Here is a 27,801-nt window from a genome sequence, read left to right on the forward strand (position 1 = left end):
CAGGGTGCAGAGCAGGTGTGAACCCCGTTATGACGTAACCTTTGACCTCTTTATAAATATCTTCGATGTGCCCGCTCTGCTGTGACACGTCCCCGCCATGTTATGTCATTAATGGAACCTGGGGTGTGAAAATGGCGCGGCAGCACTCAGAGCAAACGACGGCTGACACGGAGTGAGATAACTGACTGAGATGGAGTTTGACAGGTCTGAGACCAGACTGTCCTTCTGCAAGCCTGTCGCTCCGAGACAACAAAAGACGACGGCAACAGCAAACGTCACAATCTTTTGTTTATTCTTAGTATTCCTTTACACATGAAATAAAGAAGAAAACAAAATATTTTCCATATTAAAACATCTGTGTGAAGTGTTGTGCAAAAAGGGAAGGGGAGAGAGAAGGTGAGGGACGTCACACTACACTCAGACGAATCACTTTGTGCAAGAGGTCGGCGTGGTATCAACAGTGGGTTGTCAGAGGTGGGTAAGAAAACAGAATTCCTCTGGCACCTGTGAGATTTAATCACTCCTCTCCCACTATGACGGAGCTGTCTCTGAAATACTGGTGACAAACCAGAGGCTCTCCCAACCAATGCACTATCCACCACTCCCATGCTGTGACCATCACGGACTATATTCTTTTCGATAACGGTGGAACATGGAGATGCTGCACCGGCCGCCTCTCGACCCTCAGGGATCCTCACTCAAAGCTTTCGTCATTCGTCTGCTGTGACCAAGAATTCACTCACACAGTCTGAACTGTGCCACAGGCTGGATCAACGGAAAACACCCTCTCTCACACCTCAGCGCTCATTAAGCTACACGGCAAACCCAAAAACCTGGCTTTCAACAACTTTCATACGATATGTCACTTATCTCCGGCACATCCGGCCAACGTGTGATGTCACTTTGTTCAGTCGGGTGTGAAAACAGCGTCCTACATCTATGGATACTCTACCTATAAGAAAAACTGTGTCGACAGGTGCCAGAGAACAGGCCAACTGTCCAACAGGCACTAAATAAAACGAGAATCACTCAAATATCTCAAAGTTACAATAGGCTATCCTTTGCATTTTTTTTTTGTGTGTGTTTTGTGGTTTTTAAACACATTCACACTTGTGTTTCTTCACACTGCGACATGATTTAAGCAGGCACATGAATAACCGTACTCACAACACACCGAGAAGCTCACACGAGGGCGGTAGTTCTGTACAAACATCCCACACACACACACAAACACACACACACACACGGTCATAAATCATTCACGCTCATACTGTACATACGTGCATCAATTAATCACACTATAACCTCCACACACAATGATGGCAATATTAAAACATCACTCCTCTGATCACACAGAAACAAGTTTAGGACGATAAGAGCCTGTTGTTCAGGACTTGTTGTGGTCATGCTGCAGTCAGTGCTTTAAGTGATGCAGGTTAAATGTGTTAATACAACATGTAAATACTGTGGAAGATACTGTAAGCTGTCTGGCTGGACTGGTGATAAAAGATCTAAAATAGGTTTGATGTTTTTTATTTTCTTTTACATTATTTGGCTCTTCAATTAGTTCAATATGTTAGCGCATATTAAATAGCATAAATTATGTGCATATATTCTCTATTCTGGATTTGGTTTAAATTAGTTTTCTCTTTTTGTTATCAAGTATAATACAACAACCGTTCTATACACTAAAAACATTCAGCTTCAAGGGGGTTAAAGTGGCGTACACATGCAATATTTACAAGGCTGGAGTGTGAATGTGTGCATGTGATTGCATATGTGTGAGGGTGTATGTGTGAGTGTGTGTATTTGTACTTATGTCTTTGTGAGGACCATTTTGAGCATATACCTTATGGACATATTTTGGGAAAGTGAGGACGTTTGGCTCAGTCCTCACCTTTCGGGCTGTTTGAGAGTTAAAGCTTGCTTCAGGATTAGGCTTAGAATAAGGTTTAGGTTAAATTTAGGTTAAGGGTTAGTAGTAGGAATTTAGTTGTGAAGGTTAAGGTCAGGGTGAGGGCATTATGCCAACGAGTGTCAAAATAGAAGTACAAGATTTGTGTGTGTGTGTGTGTGTGTGTGTGAGAGTGTGTGTGTGTGTGTGTGTTTATATAAAGAACATATTTCTTATTTGCCATAACCAGTTTGTTGTTTCTTCACAGGTCAAGGCTGGAAACGAGACATACCCACTGTTATTTAATCATCATCTGATCATTTAATTGTTATTGTTGAGTTCTAATAAAACTGACCCTGAAAGTCTAATGCTGTTCATCCATCTAATTTGAGGCACCTTGATTTAGATTTTTTTGGTAGTTTTATGTATTATAGCTACTGATCTAAGTATCAAATCTGACATCGAAGCCCATCTCGTGTTGTGGCTTGAGAGAAAATGCTGACACGTCTCGCCTGATGGTTTTTTACTGATAAGAAAAAGCTACAGAGAAAAGGCCAGTTGGTTGTACGTCTTACAATGTGTTGACATTTCACCAATCATGAGACTGAATTATCAGGGTCGTCTCACTGTGCTGTTCTAAGAAGGTCAAAAAGCTCTTCGTTGATTTCTGTGCATCAAACCTGGACTGTGATGATTTTAAACACGAAGTAGAGACATGCATTTTGTCTCGTGAACACTGTATCTGCATACCTCATTTAGTTTTCTACCATAAAAGAGTTTTAACTAAGATTCAGTGAAGTTAACTGAGCATCCACATACCTGCAAACTTTGGACACACAATGTTGTGATAATGACAAAGGCCTCGTAGGACAATTTTGGAGATTTTAAAGATGTTAGCTATAAAAGTTAAATCTTTGTCCTAATGATACTACTCTACAGATCTACTCTTTTTCATTGACAACTAAATCTAATATTTAATAGTTTATCTAGTTTAACTACGTCAAGAAATTAAGTAGTTTTAAATGAGGAAAAGTAAGGGAAGCGAAAGGAAAGGGAAAGAAAGGGAATTTAGGGAAAGGTAAAGGAAAGATGGAGAAGGAATGACCGAGAGATAAAAGAAAGGCCTCAATAAAGACATGGAAGTTGGGAAGGATAATGACCAAGCACATTGTAACTATTTGAACTTTCACTTTGATTGAGTTTTTCCCCTCTGGCCCAACATACAGCGGATGGTGTCTGGAGTTTCTTCTTTCGTGAGATTCCTCTTACTCCACTGAGAGTAATCAAATTTTAGAAGAACCAAAGAATTTTTTTTTATGTAGATCTGGATCAGAAGTCGGATTCCAGGAATTGATGGGTCCTGATGAATAAATTCCGACATTGTTAAGGGGTGAGTATCAATCAAGGTGTGTAATTTCATGCTGATCCTAATAAAAATCTTGATCTAGTGGATTTAAATTTGGTTTCACCGAGGTGTAGCCAGAAAATACCACCAAAGTGCAGCTGAGAAACATAATGTGGCCTTAGCTATAAGGTCTGTTTTAATTTAAGGGGACTGTTGGGCCTTGGTGGGGGAATAGCTTCAATAGAGGCTGCAGTTCTAGTTGTGTGTGATGGTGTATTGCAGATGTTTCTGAAGCCAGAGGACAGGCACAAGCATTTAACATCCACATTTGTACAAAATGCCAACAACTGAATGTGATCTGTGTAATGAAAAGGGCTTTGATCTCTGTTTGGGTTATGTCCAGTCTAGATAATATCATCACATGTTATAGCCACACCTGTTTTGTCAGTTTTACCCACAAGCTAATTAACCATCTAAATTGTAAAGGATGGTTAGTTCAGGTCAGATAAGAAATTCTAGTTCTGTTCTTGTTTTTGATAAAATCTTGTAAACCTCATTATATGTTAGAAAAGACCTTATGTGTTGTTAATAGTTTAGTTGTAAACTCAGCAAAGGATTTCATTGAAGTCTGGCAGTTTCACTGTGAAGTTACCCAAAAACTAAAAACACACCAACAAAGGTGCTTACAACTCTAAAGATTAACAATCAACAAACCTTATTAGTTATGTGAAGTGTTTCTGAATCAGAAAGTCTCAAAGGTTATATGTTAGTTATAGACAAGTGAGATATACCATTATGAAGGTAATTCAGGCATTAGACATATGTTTAAACCAAAGCCCTCGCCCGCCCCAGCCTCAGTGGTTTCTTCATTATTTGGTTGGGGGTGTTCGATTGTCTACAGTGGTGGTAGATCTGTGGGGCTTCCGGTGTGTTTTTGCAGGGGCAGATCTCAGGTGGTGGTTGGTTTCTCAGCCGCGGCGTCGTCTTTGCTATCTTCTATTATGGCAACTCCAGATTTCAGCTCCACCTCCGGGGTTTTAGGGGGAGCCGCCTTTGGACTCAAGCCTCCGATAGCATCAGTGTGATCTGGGCTTGGTTTGGAATCCAGGCCTGGCTCAGGTGCACCATTGGTGATGGGTTCTGGTGTGGTTGGTTTAGGTGACTCGGGTGTGGGGGTAAGGGCGCTCTTACTTTCAGCTTTTGGGGCTTTAGGAGCAGCTGGTTTGGGCTCCGGGCTCGGACTTGGACTGGGCGCAGGCTTCGGATCAGCTGGGCTCAGACCAGCCTTGGGCTCAGAGCTCAGGGCTGGGCTAAGCTTAACTTCTTGTTTGGGAGCATCCGGCTTCACCTCCTCAGGGGTTTTCTTAATCTCAGGTGTTGGGCTGGCTTTAGTTTCAGCTACAGGACTGGGCATTATTTCCACAGCAGGTGGAGCACTTGGTTTGGCCTCGGCAGCAGGTGGTGGACTAGGTTTGGTTTCTTCAACAGAGATGCTTACAGCCTCAGAGTCAGGGATTTGATCAGGGACATCGGTGTCAGTGTCCAGTGGGAGGGCGGTGTTAAAGCCAACACCCGAGTCACTGGTCTCTAGGTTACCAACTCCAACCTCTTTAGAAGACACCTCCAGACCCTGAGTTCGGACAGACAACAAGGAAAGTTAATTTGTACAACTTTGTACAATGAGGCAATCCAGAGTGCTTCACATCAGACATAAAACAGGAAGACAGCATATAGGAGACATACAGGGAGATATAAAATGAACATATAAGGGTTGTAAGGGGGAAATATTGGGAGGGACACTGCCATAGGAAGGGAGGACGGGGGGGAAACTGGAAGATAAGAACAAGCTAAAACTGCACAGCTAGTATAAAGTGCAAGGTATCAATAAAAATACCCAAATTAATTCTTAAAAGGCAGCAGCAAACAGAACAGTCTTCAGCCACCATTTAATAGAACTGAGAGTAGGAGCAGACCTCAGGTTTTCTGGGAGTTTGCGCCACGTACATGTTGCATGAAAGCAGAATGCATGTCTAGTTTTGACAGCTAGTCGATCTGTCCCAGAAGACCTGAGATGTCTGGAAGGTTCATAACACAGCAGCAGATCAGGGATGAGTTTTGGTCCATTTAATCCTTTAAAAAACCAATAGTAATATTAAAAAATCATTTGTTTTTGTCACGCAGGAAGCCACTGCAAAGTTCTGAGACCTCGACTGATGTGATCCTCTCTCTGGACTCTAGCAGCAGCACTCTGAATAAGCTGCAGCTGTCTGAATGCAGAGAAATTGAGACATTATTAAAACTCTCTTAAAGATGCACTTTGAGACAAATAGACTTCAAATTCTTACTTTAATGTCCACCTCCGTGCTCTGAGATTTCTCTGTGGTGTCCGCCTGGGAATGCTTGGATTCCTCACTGAGTTTGGTGATGTTCTTCACCACCTGTTTGGTGAGAAGGAAACTACAGTCAACATTATAACCATCACCATCACCATCACGCTGTCGATGGGATGTTTGTCCCTCCGACCTGTCTGAAGGCCTCCCCCTCGTCCTCTTTGCCAGCGTTCTGGGCGATCTTCTCCAGCGTAGCCGCCCTCTTGGCCCTCTTCTTCACTTTGATCAGGCAGGACAGCAGGCAGGCCAGCAGAAGGAAAACCAGCAGACCCAACAGGGCGATGATGGCCACATAGAGGGACTCCAGCTTGTAAGCTGCATGGAGGCATTGTGGGAAAGGAGAGAGAAGGGACAGGAGTGGGAGTAGATTATTCAACGGACCACTCGTTGACAAATTCCAATACAAGAATATAATCAACAAAGAAATGGAATATTCTTAATTTTTCTGCCACAAAACAATAATTTGGGCTCCTCTCCGTTCTGATGTTTTGAGGCCAACCTTCAGCAGCTATCACAGCAACATAAACCTGCCAGCCCCCTTCCTTACGTTTCACTCGCAGGTGGGTGATGGACACAGTGAATCCCAGTATGTCAATAATCTTGAACTCGCCAGCGTCTGATGCCTTGACCTGATCTAGAATAAACTGTGAACCTTCCAGGGTGAGACGTTCCTGCAGACCCAGCTCCTCTTGAGCCTAGAACACAGACATGCACATCCTTGAGTTGCAGAAATCAAGACAGCACGACATATGTGTAATAAACATTGAATGATGTAAAAGAGAAAAGAATATAAACACAGCACCAACGATAAAAGGCTTAGACTCTGAAATAACTCAACAGCAGTGATTGGTTCAAAAGTGGGTCATAATGAGTAAAATGTCCTTAAGCAGTTTTTGACAGCTATAAAACAGTCTGACATTCAGCATAGCTTCGATTGTGTAAATATGAGTCTAACTGATCACATAACAGAATTATAATATTTTACAATAAGCTGTGATTTATATGTTTATTTTATCCTCTATTTTTACCATTACATTTGACAGTTTCAAGTTTAAATTGTGGTATCGTCTTTGATTTTAAATATTGCATTACATTATTTGCCATCTTTGATTTTGATTTTTTCTCTTTGTGAACCACTTTGTTGCAGCTGCTTTGAAATGTGTTATATAAATAAAGTTGTTAGTAAGACTAATAGTTACAATCGTGAATTCTCCCTTGTCCAGCAGCAGGCGGAGCGTTGAGTCATAATCGGGGGTGTAGTAGAGACGGACCAAGGAGCTGTTGAGCACCAGGTTGATCTTCAGTCTTTTGCCGATCGGCACGTTCAGGAACTCTTGGCGCTCTGGGACACAGAGGGACGACAGGGGAGGACAGGGGACAGACAGAGAGTAAATACATCCCAGCTCTGTTTACAGGCCAATGGATCATCTGAAATGCATTAGCGTGCTCGGATCCATTAACAAGCAGGTATTTAAAAAGCCATTACCGCAGACAAGAAGAGTCTAATAACCACAGACACAACAACAACAACAACAACATCCGGATGGAAGGTGAAGGCCGTTTCATAAAGGGTAAGTACGGGAGACGAAAAAGACTAATATCTGTCTTCATTTGTCCTCTCACCCCTGACGTTGAGACACACTTTCTTCAGGATGGCCCCTTCGGCGTATCTGACAGTGTAGCTCCCCTCGTCTGCCCCCGTGACAGCACTGAGACTGATGCTGCGCTCGTTGACACTGATACGACCCTGGTAGCCGTCCCTGGATATGCCCGTACTGGTCAGCAGCACCAGAGCCGGTCTGCAGGAGGAGAAGTCAAATAATTTCTCCACCTTCCCTCGTAATTCAGAGACAATCTGTTTCACTGCATGTGCATCCTGGTTGGTAAATGTAATTACAGATTCTCTTGGGTTTAAATATCTGGCGGACTCTTTACCTTGATGTCTGGTTGGCCTCCACGGCCAGGGGCCTGTACTCCAGGGTGAGGAATGGGGTCACCTCCAACAGCGGAATAAGGAAGTTGTCTCCATATGTAATGAGCTGCTCATTGGAGCAATCTAGGAGTTAAAGGAAGGGAGGTGGTAAACATTCTGCTCCTCAGTACAAAGTTAATTAAGGCAGCGAGAAAATTGCAAGCATGCACTGTAAGTGAAACGGAGTGAAGGGGGGGAGGGAGGGAGAGAGAGAGGGAGAGAGAGAGAGAGAGAGAGAGAGAGAGAGAGAGAGAGAGAGAGAGAGAGAGAGAGAGAGAGAGAGAGAAAGCTGGGCAGATGTGATGAACGGGGGACGGACTGCAGGGAAACGAAGGAGCACTGATCCAAAAATATCTGGCTGGCTGGAATGAAAGGGTGCAGACACAAAGCGAGCGGAGGGAAAGACAGTAAAGACCAGATGAAGACAGGAAAACAACAGGGGAGGGAAAGAAAGGGGAGCGGGTTGGCAGTTAAAGAGCTGCATAATTACTGGCTGGCAGCACTGGCCTGCCTTAACACACCAAACACACATGCACACATGTTTATCTCTGCACAGCACATTACTCCTTCCATATGGCACAGCTTCCACACACTGCTACACTGTGGTGGTTTGTATCCGTGCTGGGATTGAATTTACTCAAGCTGGGTGTCATTCCCTCTTTCTTTCACCTTTGTGTGTCTAATCTCATCAGAACACAGAGTCATCATCACGGCTGAGACTTGAGACACTGACGAAATGAACAGGATGTGTAACCATGAGGTTTATTTGGCTGCTGAGTGGATGATCAGAGCAGAGGAAAAGACACTGCACTGATTCTGACACCAGATCAGGTGTAGAATATTTATTCTTCATCCTGATGCTGTAGCTCTGATATAAAGCGGTGGTGGAGGAAGTATTCATATCCAAAACTACCCTTTAAATACTCCTTTAGTTAAAGTCTAGCATAGTATTTCTTTTTTAGTTAAAGTACATAAATATTATCGAAGTCTCAAATGTAAACTTTAATTGCCACCCTATTTGCACTCACTGACATTTTTGATTATATTTGATGATATAATTTAAAACATAAAATAGAAATAGAAATTGATAATGAATTATGTATAAAAATAATCAAAAATGCAATTTTATTTTATTTGCTGTATTGCATTGACGGTTTCTAATTGTATAAATGGATAAAAGCAGGTAACAGTTTTTTATGTAGATCTTAATTATCCATTTAAAATCCCTGATTACTAATTTAACATTATCCTAGAAGAACTGGTTATGAATTTGAATTTCATTAATTTGAGTAGAATTTTCCAACAAAAATTCTCAGACCTCATGTGAGAGGGTAACATGTCCTTTGAGACACTTCGGCTGTTGTTAAGATGTCCTCCAATACCTCGGACTACAAGCGTGATGCGCCTGATCTCCTCGGGCTTCTCCGGGTTCTTCACCGTGTACACGCCCTCGTCTTCCTCGCCCACAGCGTCTACAATGAGGTGGCTGAGTTGGCGGTTGAGTTTGGCCCGGCTGTTGACGACAGCACCGTCTCGCATCAGGACCACGTCGGGCGACCGCGGTGCCGACCTGTTCCGGAACGTGACCTCCAGCTCGAGAGAGGTAAGCATGATGTGGAAATCCTCCCCGTGGAACAAAGTCATCGAGTCCTCGTCGACTGGATTACACGGTGGACACAAGGAAGAGGGAGCATTGACAAACACATTATGGAAAATGACGGCTCATAATTCCTCATTGATGAGTGACAAACTCAACATAAGAGTCTTACCTTTCACAGGAGCAGACAGAACTGTGAAGAAAGAGAAAATACAAATGAAAGGTGATATATTTGGACTCCTTCATATCAGTAGTTTTTTTTATGGAAAATATTCTCACACATTCTTCTGGATTAGTCAATAATGCAAATACGCTGGCATTGGTGGAGAAAGACAGAGCTGACATACATCCATATCATCACTTTAGGGCAGCACTACATTCCAATGACGTACCTGTGGTGAGCAGGAGGCTGAGTGTGATCACACTGACTGTCCCCATCCTGGCTGATGTGTTGGTGTCTGCAAAGAGAGATGTGATCACAGACAGTCAAAACAATAGGCAGCATTTATTTACCTTTCCGTGTACAAATGGATTTTTAAACCTTCGCTGTTTTTTGGTTTATGTTGCGAAATTTGGTTGACACATGCGGATCCAGGAAATGTATTTCACTTTCTCTAGCATTGTGACAGACTGTCCAACATTTTCACTGTTTTCCCAGGAAATGATTAATGGATCTTGCACATTCAGGCACATTTAGGGACCTGATATCTATGATCATATGAAAAATGGCTGCAGCTTGATTTAATTTAAAGGGACTGCTGGGCCTTGAGGAAGGTATGTGTTCTAATTTTAATCAAATGACTACTGCTATTAGAATATTGGCTGAAAACAACAACAATCTAATGGCCCAAATATTGGATTCAGATCACGTCCCCGAACTGAATATATTGTTACAGTGTCAAGAAATGATCTGTGAACCACATCTCATGAGGGAGATGTTCCGCCGTCGTACATACAAACATTCACACACACTTTCCCCTCAAAGGTAAAATCAATCTTTACCGTGCTGTGGAGACTTGTCAGTTGCCATTAGATGATAAATGGGGACAGAATGAGTCCTCCATTCAGTGATGTCACTGCCAATAATCTCAAGTGCAAAATCTCCCTACTACACTATACTAGACATTCAGGAGCTACATGAATCTCGTTATCATAATTTCTCTCTCGCTATTCGAAGAGAAACATCTGCAAATAGGATCCAGGACCAAAGAAAACACACTGTTGAAATTAAAATAGGTGAAACTGCAACTATAGGGGAAAGGGAACAGAGGGGGGGCGAACATGATTTCCACAAGAGGGTTTCTGGTGAAGCATCGTGACTGATCGCAGCACTGAGGAGATATTGATGATCTTTTTGTGCTGAGACATCAGAGGCAAAGCATCATGGGGCTGGAGCCAAAAGAAACCTGCCTGTGGTTTTTCATTTTAAAAGCCCAGGAGGGGACCAGGAAGAATCACCTGCCGCGCTCACAGTGGGATAGAGCAGCATGCAGCCAAGGTTATATAATATATATGCCAGAAAACCATAAACTGTTAAGCTCAAAAGAATTGTATTATTATGTGTGATTTTTCATACGAAATAGCGTCTTTTAACTGTGCTGTTGTGGTCAACATTGTATTTCTTTCAGATTTTCCTTAATGTTGTCCTGTAGGGTTCACTAGTAATCCAATTAGCCCATCTAAAAGTCCTGGAGGGGACTATTTCCAGAGAATCTTTCAGTCCCTGCAAATTCAATTTACCTGCCATAGCCTGGAGATTATTATTGGACTTCAGACATAAAAGCAGCCTGTGGTGAAACCCTCTTTGAGAAAACCAATAGTGGTGCTATTATAACTTAATGCCATACCTGGGCTCAATTTCAAATCAGGCCCGTGAGAAGATTTATGGGTCAATGTTAGTGTCGTGAAGAGGGGCTTTTCTTTTATAGTGTATGTACTTGTTTAGCAGGGCTCTAGATCACTGTCAAGGATTGTGTATTGATTATGTGCCTGTCATTAAACAAAGAATAATTCATGACCCCAAGATTATTCAAATTGCTGTGATTGGAGTAACGGCCTTGCCGAGATTCCAACAGGAACAGTCCAGACCGAGGACAAGGGCTGCAGGGAAAACATATTTTCCACGGGAGCCTGTATGAATAAGATGGTTTCTGAGAGGGATCATGATTAATGTTGTAGCACGGATTGGGATTATGATGATCTGAAAACTGCCTCCTGCTTCCGAGGCATCTGAGGTGAAGCATCCGGAGTTTGTGCAAAAGACGCTTGCTGCAGTTTTTCGTTTAGTAAGCCGAGGAGGGGACTGGGAGGGAACACCTGCAGTGCTCCCAGTCACACTTTGCAGCAGCTAATAAACACGCGGCGAAGATTTAAGTGTCTTATTGCAAAACGGCAGACACAACGTCCCACAACCCATTCCCACTGGAAATGATGCAGCATTAAAACATCTCAGCCCCGTCTGTATGTGTGCCACCTGTCGGCCTTTGTATATGTGTAGCGAGAAGATCCTTTCAAACAGCAAGAGCAGAGACAATCTCTTTTGTTCTTTATTGTTTAATGAGAAAAAGTCAAATTTCACAGTGTCGCAATCCGACAACCAGAGCTGCTGCTTCACATTGGGCCTCACACAACCCTGTCGGCCACATCCACACACAACACTCTGGGCAGGACGCCTAAAAGCCCACTGATTTTTTATTGTATCTGAAACAAAATATGGAACCAAACTGCGTCACAAAGGAACAAAGTCTCTCTGCAAACAAAACCTTGGTTTCCAGTCATCTGTATGTCTCAAATTACGCAGTGAGTCTTACTGTCCCCGCCTTTGTTTCAGGAATTCTCCTCAGGGTTTAATGAGGCGCCTGCATCATAAATTACATCCAAACGAATTGACTCTTGACCCCAGTGACAGTCAGCGTTTAATTAATAAAGTGACCGGAGATGTAGGATTGGTTGGCTCTGGTGGAGGAGGCCATCTGTCTGTCCCAGCAGTCGACCCTCACCAAGGCACCGTGGCAGATCTGCTGTTTCTGTGCAGGATCTGAGAAGAAAAGTCCAAACGCCTTTTGTTTTTATGTGATTTTGAGTAATTGAGGCCAAAACTCACACGAGAGGGTCGACCCTGCCGAGCGCAAACATGCCCCATCATGAAAACACATGCAATAAGCTATATTATGAGCTTATTCATTCATACACTGTCCTCCGGGCACAGACGGACATGCCATCTGCTCTCCTTCCCTGACTTCCTCCTCTCCTCTCACTTAGCTTCACTCGTCTACTATTCTACCTCACTGGAGTCCTTTGCTTTTCTCCCTTTTTGTCACTGCCATCACAATTTTCACATCTTCAAGTGTTACTTTCCACCACCATCACAACCCTCCTTCAAGCCTCCCTGTCCTCTCCTGCAGCCTTCGACAGCTCTGCATCATATTCTTCTCCTCTCAACCCGAACCCCCCTGCTCCGTATCTCGGGGCATCTCTCATGTCTTCGCTTTTCTTTCTCAGCCCTCCTCTCCAGATCTCTCTCTCTCTTTTTATCACGTCTCTTTCACCCTCTCCTCCTCCTTATCTTATATAATCCAAGCCTGTGCATCCCACTCTGAAATCAAAGCCTGTGCCTGTGTTCCTTCAAACTCCAAACTGCCTGCTATACACTGGAGGGACAGACAGGTCTTTGTCCACAGGGGCTTTAAAGAGGCGGAAATGCCATCAATGACTGCAGATGTGGGGACCCAACAAAGCTACCTCTGTGTCCTCTTCACCCATCATCATTTCTCTTTCAGTTTCACTTCCCTCAGTTTCTTTGCCCGAGTGATGCGGAGGAATAACTCTGCACGAGGTGAAGCCCCTCTGATGATGAGGAGGCATAACAGAAGAGTTCAAACACATACACATACAACTTTGTACTTAAATCTTCAACACTCATTGACATAATGCTTTCCCTTAGCCCCTTAACCCCACCTTAACCATCACAACTAAAGGCCTAACCCTTAAAATAATCCAAACCTAATTCTAACACCAAAGCAAAATCTTGATCAACCAAAATGTCCTTACTCTGCCAGGTCTATGCTCTGGCCCTCACACACAGGTTTGTGCATCTATCCTTATTAGGACCCTTCCACTCATTGTGGACAGCGTAACCAAAGCCTCATCCCTAACCTTAACCTGAGTGCAATTCACATCTTCACTGCAACCTTAACCTGGAGCTCAGAGAGTAAGGTTTTCTTTGGTAACTATGAAGACTGCTGGTCCTTACAAGGTCAGTGTGTATAATGGTCCCAAAGAGGTAGGAAGAACGAGCACACACACACACACACACACACACACACACACACACACACACACACACACACACACACACACACACACACACACATACACACACACACACACACACACACACACACACACACTTACACACACACACACACACACACTGTACCCTCTTACCACCGCGCTAGACATTCATAAAACATGAAGCATTAAAAAAGGGCTGCACCAGGAGACACATGGGAGAGAGGCTGGGTGTGTACTGCAGGTGAACCTAAAAACAAATATGGAGTCTCCCTTTGCTGAAAGAACTAAAAAAAACGTCCCATTTTCCAGTCTGATGATCCCAACGTCCCCGGCCTCTGCATCACGTCCACTCACCTCGCCTTTTAGAACCGCACAGCAGAAAAGGATGAGGGAGGATAATCTTGACGAGACAAAAATCCAAATATAAAGTCTATGTTTGAGCAGAAGCCTGCAGCAGCGGACACTTGTCCAACATACTGCTTGCACCTGTCAGATTGAATAAAATCAGTGGACCGAAATGGGGGGGTTGGAGAAGGGGACACATGCAGGAGCCGGGCGCAGGGTGGACAAACACACTAAAACAGGGGATAAGGACACAAGAGGTATGGATTTACTTTATGGTAAAGATTAGCCAGACAGCATCGGGGTCTGGTGATGAACACCAATGCTCTCTGGTGTTACAGGTCTGTGAGCTGCACACTGCAGGCAGAGGTGACACAGCCAGGAAGAGCGTCCTCCCAGATAATGGATGCTTTTAAGCTCCAAGTGATAAGAGAGGAGAAGATACAAGCGTCCTTACCTTCTTAAGGCATGGGAATGACATATGGGAATGACATAAGACTATAGACTGGATAATATGCAATTTTTCTCATGTTTTCAATTAAAGCTTGAACTGAATCCGAGTGTGTACACGCACATCAGGCTATAATAAACATTTATCCCCATCCTGCATCCTGTTAAATAAACCTGCATGATATTCCTGACTCTCCCCCGGGAGGCTGCAATGGGGAATAAGTGAAACGGCTCTGTTCACTCAGTAAACAGGATGAACATTATTTCCACAGCCCTCCTCTCCCATTCTCACACACTATGTGATATGTTTTCAAACAGCTCACAGGTCGGTAACATGCAGTCACGTCCGGGGCCGGGACAGCCGACGAGCGCATCAACCCAAAAAACTGCAGAATTTAACCCGTGGCGCACCGGTCCGGGTTTGGGGAAAAACGCATCCACACGCGTCATACGTGTTGGAGGCAGGAATAAAGCAGCCGTCGGTGGCTCACCTACCTCTATGAGTCCGGTCACAGCTGCAGGGATGTCGGGATTGTCTCACAGGTCAGTGTGAGTGCGAGCGGAGCCTGGTTGCTGCCTCCTTCTCCAACCTCGCCCCCTCCAGAGCCGCGCTTCACCGCTCGGGCTCAACATTTGGAGGACGCTCAGAATATGTCGGGCTCGGGCTCGCGCGCTCGGAGACACTCGACTCGTGTCGGGAAACACCGGACACCACCACCCCCACCGCACCCCAACCTATGGACCCCCTGACAGTGAAGATGGGGGGTGGTGGTCAGTCAGGAGTCAGAAGATGCTGATGCTGCAAAGTGAGCATCCATCAATCAATTCAGCTGTCAGGTCCATAAAAGGTGACATTGAGTTCAGAATAGTTATTTTGTGAGCTTGCTCGGTGCATTCATCTTCATCACATCACTTTCCACGTTTTATACCCCCAACAAATAAAAGCCATTTTCTTCGTCATCTGGTTTGTGGAGATTTTGTTTTGATTTAGCAAGAAATACTAAATCAAGAGAATGATCTTAAAGGGATGGTTCACCCAAATCCACATGATCTTCTCACCACTATGCCCACTGAGGGTGGGGAACGTTTTAGAGTCCACAAAACACTTTGGGAGTTTCAGGGATAAACAGCGCTGCAGCCAAATCCAATACAATTGAAGAAACAGCTTACTCCTTCAAATGTAGAGAAACAACAGAACAAATACACAACATGCCTCCATTCTGCTCCTCTGGTGTCATACAAGTGTACGTGAGCCCTGGAATTCAAATTTGACTCAAAACAGCATCATTTACGTCGTGTTTTTAGCCCAAATGTCGGCTGTGATCCACGAACACGGATCCAGAGGACATCAGGGGACATTTAGGCTGAAAATCTTGTTTAGTTGTGATTGATCATAAAATAACATGGAAACATATGGTTTATATTAAAGGGACATTCTATACGAGTCTCTACGCTAAATCCTAAGGCAGTGCATGGAATATACTGCTTTCTTATACCTCCCTATAACCTTTTAGCAATTGTGGGGTTAACCTTGAAATTCAGCAACAAAGGTCCATTTGGTCAAAAGCCCAGAGAAAACTAATATAAATTGATCTTTTCATTTGGTTTCTATTTTAACAGTCAAATAAACCCAGCTAAACAATTGAGGTCACATTGTTTGTACAGATGCAAAAGGAAATAAACATGTGCTTAAAGGCAATAGGAAATGTTTAATGTTTTCATTGACAGTACAGACTGATTTCATGATTTGTTAGAGCTAAAGGGTCTCTTTTTAAAACACCAATGACATTTACCATACAATTACAACAAACCTTCAAAGCTGCATGCTAAAAAGTAAAGAGACAGTTGGTGAATGCATGGCAAGGACAAACATCATAAGATATTGATGTAGAGGCAGCATCAGCATTCGGGTGCATACACTCCGCTCATCTGTGGAGGTAATAGGATTGGACGAGGCCTTAATGGAGTAGGTGGTGGTGGTTAATGGAGGCATAGAAACAACAAATACACTGTTAGGTTCTTGACTTCCTCGGTATAAAAGGCACTATATGCACTTCTTCTTATCAGGAAAGGAAACAGGATTTTTTTCCCCCCACGTCATTTAACAGCTGTAGCTGATGGATTTCTAAACACATCCCATCGGTTCCAGCGCTCCACCATCCCAACATAATTTATACAACTCCCTGCATCATGGTTGGTCACCTGCCAAAAGTGCTGATTAAGTTTAAGCACTTAGCATACTGAGTAGCAGCAATTTAGCAGTGTTAATTCGTGCTCTGTTGGTTGTTGATGTATAAAAGGAGGGATGGAACACATAGGAGGAGGAGGGGAGCCTCCAGGACCCTAATTTAACATCCTGCAAAGCTTCTCACATCACTCAGTTGTTGTACCTATAAAATTAGTTTTTTAACATAAATGGCAAAATGACACGCAGGCTTCCATTGCTGACAATATATGTACAAAATGTCTTTACATTAATGTACAATCACCTTTTGACAAATGAGTCTTTAATAGAGACAAACAGCTGAGTCACTAGTGCTTCTGTAGGTCTCTGGTTTGAAGGGGTATCTGGAGATTATAAGATCAAAAACACTTATGCAGATTTACCGTACATACACTGTGAAGGTGAATGACTGTATCCATGCTATGTCTTGTTCCTGCCCCTTCTTCTGCCTCCTGCATTAGTGACAGGAGCAGGGAGTGTGTGTGTTTGTAAGTCGACTTTCTGCTGAAGGATTCCTGAGAGAATGAACTCTGCAGTGACGACTGGGAGGGATGAAGAGACGGCCGGGCCGCACAGTGACCAGTCCTCCTCGCAGGAAATCACGACAGTCCGGGGCTGAGATGACAGAAAATAAATTATTCACGATTTAAGGTGAATTCTGAAACGTGAAGACAGATTGCAACTATGAATCGTTTAGTGACTGGTACCTTGGGAGAAGACGGCATCTTGGGTAGAAATGTTGCTCCACTGCAGGAGATTATGTCTTTCATTTGAGCTGGCTCCGGCTTCACTGATTTCGTAACATGGATCTCATATCCCTAAGAGAATAGGAGGGAAGTAAACAACATCTCAACAAATTAGATTTTTCTCTTTTTAATTCGATCTGTGCAAGAATAACTCGGAAATCAATACAAGACTCTTTCAGTGGATTTTTGTATTACACATGTATAGTGTTTCCTAATTCTAGATTTATCAGCATGTGGTATCAATCCCTTCGCAGTTTTGATGACAGGGCAGCGTAAAAAGAACATCTGGCAGAAATTGAAACACCTATAAAACCACAACTTTGAAAGTGAATGACAAATTACGTCCTATGAGCCTCAAGATAATGGTAAACAACCAACACTGTCCTCTGGTAATGATGTGAGCACATTCAAAAACAAACACACTGAGCTTAAAGACGATAAGATGTGTTATAGGAAGTGGATGATTCTTATAATAACACTTCTTGATTTCCACCATGACTCACTATTGCTCAGAGTCAATATTACCAAACAACCCTATACCATTTGCCTAGGGAAACACCACGCTGACACACACTATCGAGCTCAGAAATAAATAGGATGAATGACTTTGAGTACCTGTAATAGAAGATGACTGCGGGCAATCGTCAGAGACGTCTGCAGGCAGAAACCGAACTTCTTCTCCTGCTCCGGATCCTTCACAACAAAAGCATGAGGTGACAGGAAGCTCCCAGCTTTGCCGCTCTGAAACCCCAGGAGAGCATGTGAGTATGTCTCTGTATTAGTGTGAGCAGTATATGTACATATTGTGTTATCGAGGGGAGAAATACAACAAGTCTGGGATAAACTGTTGATACATTGATTGACCTTTTCCAACCAGCATGTGGTGACAATTGGGATTCCTTTGGCCACAGCACAAAGGAACTTGATAGTCCTGCGCACTTGATCGGTCACCAGGCAGTCCATGTCTGCCACACCTTTAGCCATGCTGCCTCCCAGACGAGCCAGCCCTCTCTCCCAGGCTTCATCCGTCACGCCTGTGAACAGCACCTGAGGGAATGACAGACGTGTCTCAGGTCAAAGCTTCAATTACTGCACAAACCAAAAAGCACTGTTAACCTCTACAGATGTGGATTAAACTGTTAAACCTCCTTGGTGTAAGTGTGATACTTTGGGGAATATACCGTTCATTTTCATGCCAATTCGGTCAATTCAATATGAAGCCAGAGCCATGAGGCGCTTAGCCTAGCCTAGCCTAGCATAAACACTGAAAACAAGGGGAAACAGGTAGCCTGGCTATGTCCAAATGTCAGAAATATACCTAACATCTCCACTGAGGCTCGACAACCTTAAAGGTCAAATTGTGCTTCTTACGACGAGTTATGTTCTTCATCAGTCGCAACTGTAGGTGTGATTTTTGAACTTTGTAGAGAGCCGGGTTAGCTGTCCCCCCTGGCTCCAATATCGATGCTAATTTAGGCTAATCACAACATGGCTCTAGCTCAGTACTTAAGATATGAGAGTGGTCTCAATTTAAAAAAATGTATTCCCCAGTTATCATCAAATATCCCGCTTGTACATAACTTGATTGACAAAAATGCCCACAGGTTTATAAAAGACACAACCACAGTTAAACAAACTAACTTTGTAGGCCGGACTCGCAGCTTGTAGTCGACCTCTGGCTGCAGGGGAAGACGAGGAGGAGGAGCGAGGAGTCTTTGCCACAGGAGAGGATTGCGAAAAAGCCTGTCGCTTCCGGGATACTCTGCTGGTTGGAGTCTGTGGCTTTTAAAAGAGAGAGGAAGAGGGAGTGAGGGGGAGTTAAGAGAGAAACGACAAAGTTATGCAAGGATGAAGACAAACAAGGGCAACACTTAAAAACACACAGAGAGAATGGTGAGCCGAGGAAGAGTAAAGAAGGCAAAGGTCATAACAAGAGTAAGAAGTGGCTGTGTGACCACTAAGCCTCTTAATTCTCTTAGTGTATTAATGGTGATGCACAGCAAGCCCTGCTACTCTTGTTGCAAAGTGAGTGGGGAGAGACTTAGACAGTCCCTGATGTTGACTGCTGTTTATTTTGATGGCTGGAAAGGATGAGTCAGAGAGAGAAATGCACCAGGGCCTTCGTGGTAGGTAAAAGCCTTATTTATCAGGGACAGAAGTTCCTGGACAGTAATTACACTCCACTCTGTTTTCTCCGATTTATGTCTGAGCCTTAATGTGTTTTTAAATCAAATAACAACTTGACCTTTTAATTTCAAATCCATGTTTAAAAGTGGTCATTAAGTCACCTCTGGAGTCTGCACTTTGGCCTCCCGTGTCGTGGAATTGGCAGATGTTCCACTCTCTTCCTGCTCCTCTTCCCTTTTTTTCTGGACCGCTGATGGCCGACTTCTGCCCTTCTTCTCGACATTCTCCTTCTCTATTTTCAACTCCACTTCAACAGGAGATGCATTTGTGTCCTTCTTGACTTGAGCATTAGATGCTCTACCTCTCCTCTTGGCTTGGACAGGATTCTCATCTTTACTTTCATCTTTTCCTCCTTCCTGTGTTGTCTCTACTGCTTGGACTTTCACTATAGAAATGCTGGTGCTACTGTGAGATTCCTCCTCTATATTTGGCTCCAGCTCTCTCTTCCTGCCTTGTCTTTTGTCTTTACCCTCAACTCCATTACCGGCTGCAGAAGCTCCTGATTTTTGGGCTCTGCCCAAGACATTCCTCTTAGGAGGACATGATTCCTCACTGCCGTGACCTTCGTCCTGATTGGACTGCTTCTCCTCGTCTGCAGCAGTGGATTCAGAGATGTTTGTCGTGGCTCTGCGCTGTCCCCTTGTGGTAGGAGCCTGCTGTGAATCTGCGTTCTCTGCATCATCTTCCTGAGGAACCGCACTAGAGGATGGCTCCGTTTTCCTGCCCTTCCTACCTCTGGCTGCAGGTTTGGTAGCAGAATTCCGATCACTCTGACTATTGATAGGAGGGATAGAGTCTGGCTCAGCTTCGGTTATCCTTGATCTTCCCCGTTGTCTGCCTCCTCTTCCTCGGCTTTGTGAGCTCACACTGTAGCTTGAAATATCAGAGTTGAGAGAATTGGAGGAGTTAGACCTGGAAAGGACACCATCATTATTGTCCTGCTCTGTTGTCTCTGCAGCCACAGTCCTCCTCCTGTTGCCTCTTCTCACGACGGCCGTCTTAGGTGGCTCACTGGTCCTTCTTGCTCCTCTGCCTCGACCTCTCCCATGGCCCTGCTGGGTGTTGACGCTTGACACAGAACGCTCGGAGCTGATCGAGTTGGAGGAGTTGGAGCGAGATCTGGTTCTCCTCGCTGGGACATCATCTTCGGCCAATACAGCCGAGTCCTGCTCTGTTGAACATACGGCAACTGTAGATATTTTCGTTGCTCTTCGACCTCCTATTGACACTTTGGATTTGTTTTCTTGTTGTTCTTTTATTGGCTTTTCTTTGGTCTCTTTTTCTTTCTCCAGTCTTTCTCTTTCTTCCCTCTGCAGCCTTGCTTGGTGTTCCTCTTCCCTGCTCTCCGTCTCAAGTCTCTCTTCTAATTCCCTCTTTTCTTTTTCCAATCTCTCTTTCTCTTCCTGCTCCTTTCTTTCCCTTTCCAATTTCTCCCTCTCTTCACATTCTGCCTTTTCACGCGCCAATCTCTCTTTTTCGTCATTGTTTCTTTTTTTCTTCTCCAATTCTTCTTTTTCTTTTTGTATTCGATCAGCTGTTTCTCTTTCTTCTCGTTTCTTTTTTTCTTTCTCCACTCTTTCCTTTTCTTCTTGTTCCTTACTCTCTTTCTCCACTCTTTCCATTTCTTCTTGTTCCTTTCTCCCTTTCTCTGCTGTTTCCTGTTCAAGTCGTATCCTCTCCATGTTTTCAGCATGCAATCTTTCTTGTTCTTCCTTATTTTCTTGTTCTTCCATTCTACGCCTCTCTAGTTCCTCAATCTCCCTCTTTTGTCTCTCTTTATCTCTTAGGTCTGCAACACCTCTCTCCTCTCCCAATGCGTTTATTTTTTTCTTTATTCTGTTGCTATTCTCCGCAGGTTTATTTCTTTCAAATTCAGACTTTCCTCCATCTTCTTCATGGCCTTTCTGTTGCCTTGTAAATGCTCTCCCCCTTGTTCTCCTACCCTGCTCTAACTCCTCCTCTACCTCACTTACATCCTCAACAGGCCCAGATCTACCCCTCCTTCCTTTGATAGCTTTACTCTTCCCTCTCGTTTGTCTCTTTGGAGATTCTGAACACTCTGTCTGTTCTTCCCCCTCTCTTATTGTTGCCCTTGTCCATCGTTTGTCCCTAACACTGATTCCACTGGTTCCAACTTCAGATTGTGTCACTTGACTTTCAACAGCAGCGACCTCAGAACTCGTGAGCGGTTGCGTCTCCTCCTCTTCAAGTTGCAGAGCCTTTGCCTTTCTTTTTCCTGGACCTGGAATCGAGTCTTCATCATTACTCTCCTTGTCTTCACCTGTTTCCATTGGCTGAGTTCCAACACTAAGAGGCTGTGTCTCCACTTCTTCAAGTCGCAGTTGCTTTGCTTTTCTTTTTCGTGGGCCAGGAACTGAGTCGTCTTTGTCACTTTGCTCGCCCTCACGTGCACCCATGGGCTGAGTTTCAGCAGCAAAGGCTTCTGTGCCAGAGAGGGATTGCGTCTCCTCAAGTGGAATTGGTTTTGCTCGTCGTCTTTTAAAAACTGGAATCGAGTCTTCCTCATCACTTTCCCCACCTTCAACTAGATCTACTGGCTGAGTTTCAACAGTAGAGACCTCAGAGTTTGTGAGCGTTTGTGTCTGTGATTCTTCAGACAGCTGCTTTGCTCTTCTTTTTCGTGGGCGTGGCATCAAGTCCTCATCATCACTTGTAGCCATGGGCTGAGTTTCAGCAGCAAAGGCTTCAGGGCCAGAGAGGGACTGCGTCTCCGAAAGTTGAAGTGGTTTTGCTCGTCGTCTTTTGAAAACTGGAATCGAGTCATCCTCATCACTTTCCCCACCTTCAACTGGATCTAGTGGCTGAGTTTCAGCTGCAGAGACCTCAGAGTTTGTGAGCGTTTGTGTCAGTGATTCTTCAGACAGCTGCTTTGCTTTTCTTTTTCGTGGGCCTGGCATCAAGTCCTCATCATCACTTGTAACCATGGGCTGAGTTTCTGCACAAACAATGTGCATTGGCTGGGTTTCAGCAACTGATAAATCTGAACCAGTGAGAGGCTGTGTCTGCTCCTCTTCTTCATCATCACTTTCCCCATTGCTACATGTATTAATAGGCTGAGTTTGAGCTATTGATAAAACCTCACCAGACATTCTTTGCTTAGGTTGAAGTGTCCCCCCACGTTCCTCGCTCTCTTCTGCCACACTCTCCTCCTCCTCGAAGGCAGATAATGGTTGGGTTTCAGCCATGGTAGGAGTACATGGAGTAGTAAAGCCAAAAGGCTGAGTCTCAGCAGTAGCAGTAATATTTGTTCTCTCATCTTCATCCGTCTCACTCTCTGAATCACTGTCTGGCTTTGTAATATATGCCTGTGTTTCTTCTAGAACCAAAACTGTCCGCCCTTCTTTTTCAGGATATCTGGCAGGCTCCTCGTCCTCTTCATATTCCTGTGTAGCCTCCAGATTTGCATCATTGTCGGCAGAGGTTCTGTCTGCAGTTGAAGTAGTTGCATATGCTTGGGTATCTTCCATATTCACACCTCTTTCCACAAACGCCTGAGTGTTCTCCATGGCTAGAGATTGGGCCGTACACTGCCGGTGGATGCTGCCAGACAATCCCAGTTGAAAAGATCTTTCTCTGCTGGACGGTTGATCAGTTTCATCACCAGAAGTTTCAGGGCAAAAAGCTTGGGTGGGTTCCATGGCATGATCCTCTGGAGGGCTGCTATGGAAGTCTCGGGTCTGAAGAATGAAGGACTGCGTCTCAGCAACAAAATAGTCCTCGTCCTCCTGGCTGTCTGAGCAAGAGGACAATGCTACAGGTCTTACAGCAGCAGCTACAGCACCTGGTAAACGGAGAAGACAGAAAGAGATATTCAGTGTAGTAGAACAAAGATCCGTGCTTTCTGAATGTATTAATAAAATGATTTACTCACCCCGAAATGGAACTGAAGAGGGACTCACGAAAGCCTGAGTATCCATTTTTTCGACTTCTCCTTCTGGGACCATCCCAAAGTCAAAATAACAAAATTTGACATGCTTTAATGCAAATGTTAAAAATAAATGTACTAAATAATTTATAAAATGGATCAAGAAGGTCATGCCATGTCTTCAAATTGAAAACTGTGTCTTCCCTTCAGTAATGTGAAGAAGCTCTCCTCTTCAGTTATTTATACACAATAATTTGACCTCTTTGTACTAATAATATACATATTCTTATTTTATACTGTTGTTAATTGAGAAATTAATTAATCAGTAATGAAAATAATCATTGGTTGCAGCCTACATTTACTACATTAAGAGTGTTGATTAATTACCTGGTAGTTGTACAGGAGTAGAGCAGTTCTGCAGAAGAGGAACCATCAGCCCAGGTGTGTTTTCTCTGCATAAGTTAGGGATCTGGTCATCACCTGCCTCGTCGATGTCTGCCTCCTTATCCTCCACATCTGTATCACTGTCCAATCCGAGGTCAGTTGGTTTGGATCCGCCCGGGCCTGACCCCTCCACATCTGTGTCTGCATCCGAATCTGACTCCAGGGCGGCTGGCTTGGTACCAGGAGAGGCCGACAAGGTTGTGACAGCTACAGACATAACCTGAGGAGAATCGTCTTCCATGTCTGTGTCACTGTCAGACAGAATAGCAACCCCTCGGTCTGCAGCGGTGCGTGAGTCTGTGGCTCCAGCAGACACCACCGGGGGTTCACTGAGGGTCGGGGCAGGGATCTCTTCATCATCCGTGTCACTTTCGAAATGTAGGCCATGAGGAGCAGCAGCGGCAGATTCAGGCCCAGCTGGCTTTGTTTCCAATTTAATGGAAATTTCATCTATTTTAGAGCTCGATTCATTTGTTCCACATTCCCTTTCGTCTTCATCTTCAATATCTGTGTCACTGTCGAGGTGGAAATCTTTCGGCTGCATTGAAGGAGCAGTGTCAGCTGTGGACGCACTCTGAACTGACATGGGCTTTGTTTTTGTGGCAGCGTCTGACACAGCAGCATCGTCATCCACATCAGTGTCACTGTCCATAGTAATTCCCTCCGGCTGAATAGCTGAATTAACATGAGAAAGCTTGGTACTGTCATCAGAGGAAGTCCCAGCTTTAAGATCTTTGTCCAAGGCATCTTCCTCCTCATCTGTATCACTGTCCATGTGAAAGTGGGCAGTGATTGGTGGCTGACTGACTTGGTTTATGTTCAAGGTCACAGGACCTGCAGATGACACCTCCTCCTCCTCCTCCTCCTCCTCTCCCTCCACGTCAGTGTCACTGTCCATGTTAAGTACAAGGATCACATCTTTGGTGACTGCTGATGTAGACACAGGCGATTCATCATCTCCCATAAAACTGACATTTCTTTCCTGTGTCACTGGTACATGCTGTCCACTTTCCTTAGACTTGGTTTCCTCTGGTGTGACTGTTTCTTTCTCTCTTCCTTCCTCTTCTTCACTGTCATCCATAATCGCAAGTGTCTTCTTTTCCTCCAGCCGCTGTCCAGCCACATCTTCTTCTGTCTCTTCGTTGCTGAATCTGACATTTCTGTACGGCCTATTTTTAGAGGAGGAGGATGGTGTGATGGGACTTTCATCCTCACTGTCAAACAGTGGAAAACAGAGGTGACAAGCATGGTTATTTGGAAATGAAAGAAAACTGTATGAAAGAATATATTCACAGAGACTAGTAAAGCTCCGAAACAGTGTTGCTAAGATACCTTTCAGGGACGATCTTGTTTGTGGGACTCAAGAATGTAGAACAAGCTGGACTAGATTTATGGGAGTCAGAATCAGACACTGTAAAGACAATAAAGATGAAATTGTAGAACATCAGACACAAAACAGAGCGTAATCTTAAACATACAGAATATACATACCTAATGCCATACGCCCTCTGCCTCCTCCCTCTCTTTCTCCATCTGAGTCCGCGTCAGATTCTGGGACCAGGGTCCCCTCTGGCTGGGTTGGAGTTTGCTCTAAGAAGAGGCCACCGGCCCTGACGGGAGTCTTGGTTGATGACACCCTCGCCATTGTGTCTCTGTTTTCACATTTCTTGCTGTCTGTGCTTTTGTCACCTCCCTCTTTTTCAGTGACATCCGGTGACCCAGCCTTTACCCCTATATTTCTGCTCACAGGAGTCCTCATGCCCACTTGTGAAGAGTTTGCGTCTACAGTGCAGCTGACATACTGACATGGGATGTCTGCCACCAGCAAACTGTCACCATCACTGAGGGCGTAGCGTACGTTAGGCGTCAGCTTTAAGCGGCCTTTCCGAGTCCCATTCATGCTCCCAAGGTCCCACACCAGAGCCTCTACATCCCCTTCACTGTGACGACCTCTTCTGCTGTAGACAGAGAGGCTGATGGTGGCATGCTGCTTAGATATCGAGGGCACTGGCAAGTGCAGGGTGCAGGCGCTGAGGTCACGGCCCAGCACATTATTTCCCAAAAACAGGGGCAAATCTGGGGGAAGGAAAAAATCTATTGTAAGAGGAACATAGACAAGACCCATTGATTATATCAACAAACAAACTCTCACCTGTCTCAGGGACGAGCTCATTCTTTAAGATGCACAGTTTCGCCAATGGCGGACCCCTCTTATTTTCATCCTCCTCTTCATTTTCTGACTCATCTGACTCCAGGAATGAGTCAAAGATCACCTGTGTAGCCTCCATTCTTCACACGGGGTCAGACAGGATCCCTGCTTAGCACAGACAAGTGTTTGTAATGTTGACGTGTGAACCCAACAACATTACCAGTTAACTAACTGATCTCTAGCATCGAGCGTTGTGTTGTTTAACGACATTTCTCTGTTGTTTTCTTGCTAACATAAAGATGTGTAGCTAAACAACGTGAAGAAACCTTGATACAACTTTTGTTTAACGTGTGTCAACATTTCTTACCGAATCACATCAGTTCACAGCTATCTGACTTCCGGTCAGGATAAAAACAAAACAACGGAAAATACCATTATCGCTAGTTTGGGTACTTCACACGTAAACGCCATCTTTAAACGACTCTTTGTATCATTTCATGTTAGTAACCACTGAGACGAAAATAGTCTTTCTTTCTATTTTCAATAATATTGCCATCTTTATAAACGACCACAAAACTCAAGAGGAAGTTGACGAGACTAAAACAAGCAGCTTGTCAGTTCTCCACTGGGCTGCCGGGCAGAATAGTTTCCGATTAGCTCATGTGTTCATTTGAAACGTGAATGTATTTCATGTTATCATCTACTGAATAAAGCCCTGTTCTGTGCAGCCCACCTTCACGCTGCTCGTCTTGATCCGAGGAACACTTGTAAACACACATTGAGCATTAACTTCCTGGAAAACACTTTACAACGCCCACATGAGGCGTTTTAGCCGCTAGCGATTGGATAGTACAAACGTCACTCACACGGAAATCTGTTGCCATTGGACGGCTGGGCCTAGACCTGCTTTAAAGGTCTGTGATTGGATAAAGCTGCCTCAAGCGTGATTGGTTCACACTGTCGTTTTCCCGCCGTACCTACATATTCTTAAAGGGACCGTTAACTAAAACTGGATTTAGTGAAACCACATAAATTCCACTGATCCACATTGAATCCTTGTTAAAATCAAATCCAATATGATTATAGATGGTTCAAGGAGGAGATAACATTGATGGGCTGCACAAACAATATTATATTAATCACTGCAAGGAGTTTTTAAAGCTAACTGTCAGATACATAATAGAATAGATACATACAATAGTTACTAGTCAGTGGTCTGAAGAGATTTATTTACATTTCTCCTCCGTACAGACGCTTAATTATCTTGCTGCTCCAGAGAAAACATGCTTTTCCCATCCGGGTAAACTGGGAAACTGCCCCGGGGCCTCAGAACCACAGGGGGCCCTGGGTGCTCCAAGTCATTGGTTATTTATATGGAAATAAATAAAGCAAATTTTATTTATTGATTTAAAGTTGCATAATGTGGGCTTCAGAGTCACAGTTCACCCTAAAATGAAAATTCCCTCATGATCTACTCACCACTATGCCGACGAAGAGGTGGGTGAAGTGTTGGAGTCAACAAAACACTTTTGGATATTGCTCCTTGATAGTACTCACTGTCAGCCACAACTAGGAGGATATTTAGGCTAGAAACACATGATGTCAATGAAGTCGCTTCATGTCGAATTTGAATGTCGGGGCTTACAGACTTTTGGTTGACACCACAGGAGCACAATGGAGGAATTTTATGTTTTTGTGTTGTCAAATGAAAATTGTCCTTGTGTCAAGAGGCAGTTCAAGAGCATCGTTATTATGTTGTCTGTTTATATGTTGCCTATAACTAACATAGTTGGTTTAAACAAATGAACACACGACAACCTTGGAATGTGTATGAAGGGAATATGGACCCAGCAGCCTCATTGCACCTGTAAGCACTACAGAT

At 44.1% G+C, this 27,801-nt stretch overlaps 2 protein-coding genes across 4 annotated transcripts; both read right to left on the reverse strand.

Moving 5' to 3' along the window:
* Positions 1 to 270: 270 nt before the first annotated feature.
* Positions 271 to 14,906, reverse strand: si:dkeyp-77h1.4 (uncharacterized). The gene is made up of 11 exons (XM_053433248.1): positions 14,779 to 14,906; positions 9,591 to 9,656; positions 9,371 to 9,391; positions 8,984 to 9,259; positions 7,565 to 7,685; positions 7,253 to 7,428; positions 6,829 to 6,971; positions 6,177 to 6,324; positions 5,763 to 5,944; positions 5,585 to 5,677; positions 271 to 4,869 (listed from the first exon to the last, which is right to left on the reverse strand). Exons 2-11 carry the CDS (start codon positions 9,634 to 9,636, stop codon positions 4,189 to 4,191), a joined length of 1,887 nt encoding a protein of 628 aa, XP_053289223.1. The 5' UTR covers positions 9,637 to 9,656; positions 14,779 to 14,906; the 3' UTR covers positions 271 to 4,188.
* A 1,066-nt stretch (positions 14,907 to 15,972) lies between these two features.
* mdc1 (mediator of DNA damage checkpoint 1) lies at positions 15,973 to 26,735 on the reverse strand. Of its 3 annotated transcripts, none has more exons than XM_053433252.1 (12): positions 26,653 to 26,735; positions 25,923 to 26,084; positions 25,262 to 25,846; positions 25,103 to 25,181; positions 23,714 to 24,984; positions 23,333 to 23,395; positions 19,542 to 23,242; positions 18,895 to 19,029; positions 18,118 to 18,300; positions 17,869 to 17,994; positions 17,215 to 17,325; positions 15,973 to 17,122 (listed from the first exon to the last, which is right to left on the reverse strand). In XM_053433252.1, exons 2-12 carry the CDS (start codon positions 26,056 to 26,058, stop codon positions 16,928 to 16,930), a joined length of 6,585 nt encoding a protein of 2,194 aa, XP_053289227.1. In that variant the 5' UTR covers positions 26,059 to 26,084; positions 26,653 to 26,735; the 3' UTR covers positions 15,973 to 16,927. The 3 variants fall into 3 exon arrangements, with proteins under 3 accessions (XP_053289227.1, XP_053289224.1, XP_053289225.1); XM_053433249.1 differs by having other exon boundaries at positions 18,895 to 19,035; XM_053433250.1 differs by lacking the exon at positions 26,653 to 26,735 and adding an exon at positions 26,287 to 26,644 and having other exon boundaries at positions 18,895 to 19,035.
* Between the last annotated feature and the right edge of the window lie 1,066 nt (positions 26,736 to 27,801).

The sequence above is a fragment of the Pleuronectes platessa genome, chromosome 10 (genome assembly GCF_947347685.1).
Source record: "Pleuronectes platessa chromosome 10, fPlePla1.1, whole genome shotgun sequence".
NCBI lineage: Eukaryota > Metazoa > Chordata > Actinopteri > Pleuronectiformes > Pleuronectidae > Pleuronectes > Pleuronectes platessa.

Excerpts from the sequence above, each read along its gene's own strand:
- mdc1 (XM_053433249.1), bottom strand. The coding sequence starts at position 26,058 with ATGGAGGCTACACAGGTGATCTTTGACTCATTCCTGGAGTCAGATGAG. Across the intron at positions 23,243-23,332 it reads CTCTTCAGTTCCATTTCGGG|GTGCTGTAGCTGCTGCTGTA; the intron begins GTGAGTAAATCA and ends TCCGTTTACCAG. Across the intron at positions 17,995-18,117 it reads CCACATGCTGGTTGGAAAAG|AGCGGCAAAGCTGGGAGCTT; the intron begins GTCAATCAATGT and ends CTGGGGTTTCAG.
- si:dkeyp-77h1.4 (XM_053433248.1), bottom strand. The coding sequence starts at position 9,636 with ATGGGGACAGTCAGTGTGATCACACTCAGCCTCCTGCTCACCACAG. Across the intron at positions 9,392-9,590 it reads CAGCCTCCTGCTCACCACAG|TTCTGTCTGCTCCTGTGAAA; the intron begins GTACGTCATTGG and ends CTTTCTTCACAG. Across the intron at positions 9,260-9,370 it reads TCTGTCTGCTCCTGTGAAAG|TCGACGAGGACTCGATGACT; the intron begins GTAAGACTCTTA and ends CGTGTAATCCAG.